The sequence below is a fragment of the Penaeus monodon genome, chromosome 41 (genome assembly GCF_015228065.2).
Source record: "Penaeus monodon isolate SGIC_2016 chromosome 41, NSTDA_Pmon_1, whole genome shotgun sequence".
Lineage (NCBI taxonomy): Eukaryota > Metazoa > Arthropoda > Malacostraca > Decapoda > Penaeidae > Penaeus > Penaeus monodon.
Window position 1 is genome coordinate 4839024 of NC_051426.1, and position 2500 is coordinate 4841523.

Genomic DNA, 2500 nt, shown 5'->3' on the forward strand with positions numbered 1-2500 from the left:
TTATTGTATATCTTCGTACTTATTTATAGGGGTGTGTATACACATACATTCATATGTCCACACGCACACGCACACGCATACGCACATATATATACATATACATTTACATATCTATACTATTACCTATATACCTATATATAATGTTATTTCAGTGTCTATCTATCCACATGCAACCTATATTAGCCTGAATTACTTCCTTATTTACACGATGCTTAGAATACTGTTCATGCAGCGTCGTGACCAAGGGAAAGGGGGGTGGATTGGACAAAAAAAGTGCGTTTTTACAAATCCTACTCTGAAAATTGTATGAGAGTGAATATGTATCAGGATTACTTTCTGTGTGTATGCGTGTGTTTACGTATGAGTACAATATATATATATATATATATATATATATATATATACATATATATAATATACATATATATACATATATATATATATATATATACATATATATATACATATATATATATATATATATATATATATATATATATATATATATATATATTTTTTTTTTTTTTTTTTTTTTTTTTTTTTTTTTTTTTTTAACATGTACATGTATAAGCGTATATTAGTATACATGTATGTACATATATATGTGTAGGGGACAGGTATATTTATATTCTTAGTATTGTATTTATATTCATAGTAGCTCCGTATGTATTCACATGTAGATGTATATGTATAAGTGTATATATGTATGTGTACGACTATTGGCATACAAGTATGGGTGCGTATGATCATATCCTGTTGGGTATATAGATCCGACTCTATATTTACCCACACGTGCGTATGTATATGCCCGAGTCCGTATGTGTGCGTACTTTGGCGATCCTCAGCAAAACAAACAGCGTTCCCAGCCGGCGCTGCCACTCAGAGAGCCTTATTTTTGGCCTAATTAAAACAAACAGCCAAAAACAAAATAATGAGTGAGTGTAGAAGCTCTGCAGGTGCGGGGAAGGAGGGGAGGGGAGAGGGGAGGAGGGGGAGGGGAAGGAGGGGAGAGGAGAGGAGGGGGAGGGGAAGGAGGAGAGAGGAGAGGAGGGGGAGGGGAAGGAGGGGAGAGGAGAGGAGGGGGAGGGGAAGGAGGGGAGGGGAGAGGAGAGGAGGGGGAGGGGAAGAGGGGGAAGGGGAAAAAGGGGAAGGAGAGGAGAGAAGGAAACGGGAGAAAAAAGGGGGAAAGGAAGAAGGGTGGGGGGGGGGAGGGGAAATAAGATATAAGAGAAGAAACAAAGAGTGAGGGGGAGAGGGGAGAGAAGAGAGCAGGAGATGAGGAAAGGAAAGGAGAGAAGGGAAGGAGGCAGGAAAGAAGGAAGGGAGGGAGAAGGAGATGAAAGGAAGGACACACACACACACACACACACACACACACACACACACACACACACACACACACACACACACACACACACACACACACACACACACACACAGCCAAACAAACAGACGGAGAGACAGACATAGACAGACTGACAGATTGACTTAGAGACAGGCGGAGATAGACAGACAGACAGACAGACAGACGGACAGACCGACAGACCGACAGACCGACAGACAGACGGACAGACAAGAGGTCACACAGACGACGAGACGGGGTCCAGCAGCCTCTGGAGAGGCCAGCGGACCCAAGCGGAGCGGCGAAAGGCAGGAACTTTTCCCGAAGACTCGTTCCTCGCAGCCACTCGCGAGGCACAGCGAACAGAGGGGATGGAAGGGAGGGAGAAGAGAGGGAGAGGGAACAGAGGGGATGGAAGGGAGGGAGAAGAGAGGGAGAGGAAGAGACGGGCGAGAGAAAGCAAAGTCGAAGGAAATGAATGGTAAAATGACGCAGCGGCAGAATTTGAAGGGAGGGAGAAGAAGAGAGAGGAGGAGACGGACAGGAAAAAGCAATTAGAATGAAAGGAAAATAAAAATAGGAAAAAAGGAAGAGGGAGACAGAAGAAAGTAAGTTAGATGAAAGAAAAAAAAGAAAAAAAAAGAGGAATAGACGGACAGGTGAAAGTAAGATAGAAAAATAGAAGAAGGAAAAATGGGGAGGGAGACATGGTAATGGAAAGGGAAGGAAGCAGACGAAGCAAGAAAAGGAGATGAAGAGAAATAGAGAGAAAAAGGGGAAATGGAGAAAACGGAGAAAAGAGAAAGTAAAAGGGAAAAAAAAAAAAAAAAACAAAGAATAACAGTTATAAAAAACCGAAGAGTGGAGAGCACGACAAGACGGAGAAAGAAACAGCAAGAAAGGGAGAAAGAAAGAAAGAAAAGGTAAAGAAAGCCAAGCACACACAAAGACAACCAAAGCAGAAGCAAAAATCTAAAAAGGAGAAACAGTGATACAAGCAAACCGCGCATCATTATCCGCGCCGGACCCCGGAAGGCGGCGGGAAAAAGGCCGTAATTGGGTTTGTGAGACAATGGCGACCCCGCGACCCGCGCCCGCGCGCGCGCTCGCTCTCACCCAGCGATGGCTCACTCACCCAGCGATGGCTCACGCACTGAC

At 43.5% G+C, this 2500-nt stretch overlaps 2 protein-coding genes across 2 annotated transcripts in view; one reads left to right on the top strand and one right to left on the bottom strand.

Annotated features, from left to right (window-relative positions):
- LOC119598351 (disheveled-associated activator of morphogenesis 2-like) overlaps positions 1–2500 on the top strand; it is a 130309-nt gene that overhangs the window by 18258 nt on the left and 109551 nt on the right. The window lies entirely within an intron of this gene.
- LOC119598350 (extensin-like) overlaps positions 291–2500 on the bottom strand; it is a 9414-nt gene continuing 7204 nt past the window's right edge. Inside the window, exons 3-4 of the mRNA XM_037948002.1 lie at positions 2478–2500; positions 291–295 (exon numbers count right to left, since the gene is read on the bottom strand). The exon at positions 2478–2500 is cut by the window's right edge and continues 391 nt beyond it. Of these exons, the coding sequence (XP_037803930.1) occupies positions 291–295; positions 2478–2500 (28 nt within the window). The remainder of the gene's footprint in view (positions 296–2477) is intronic.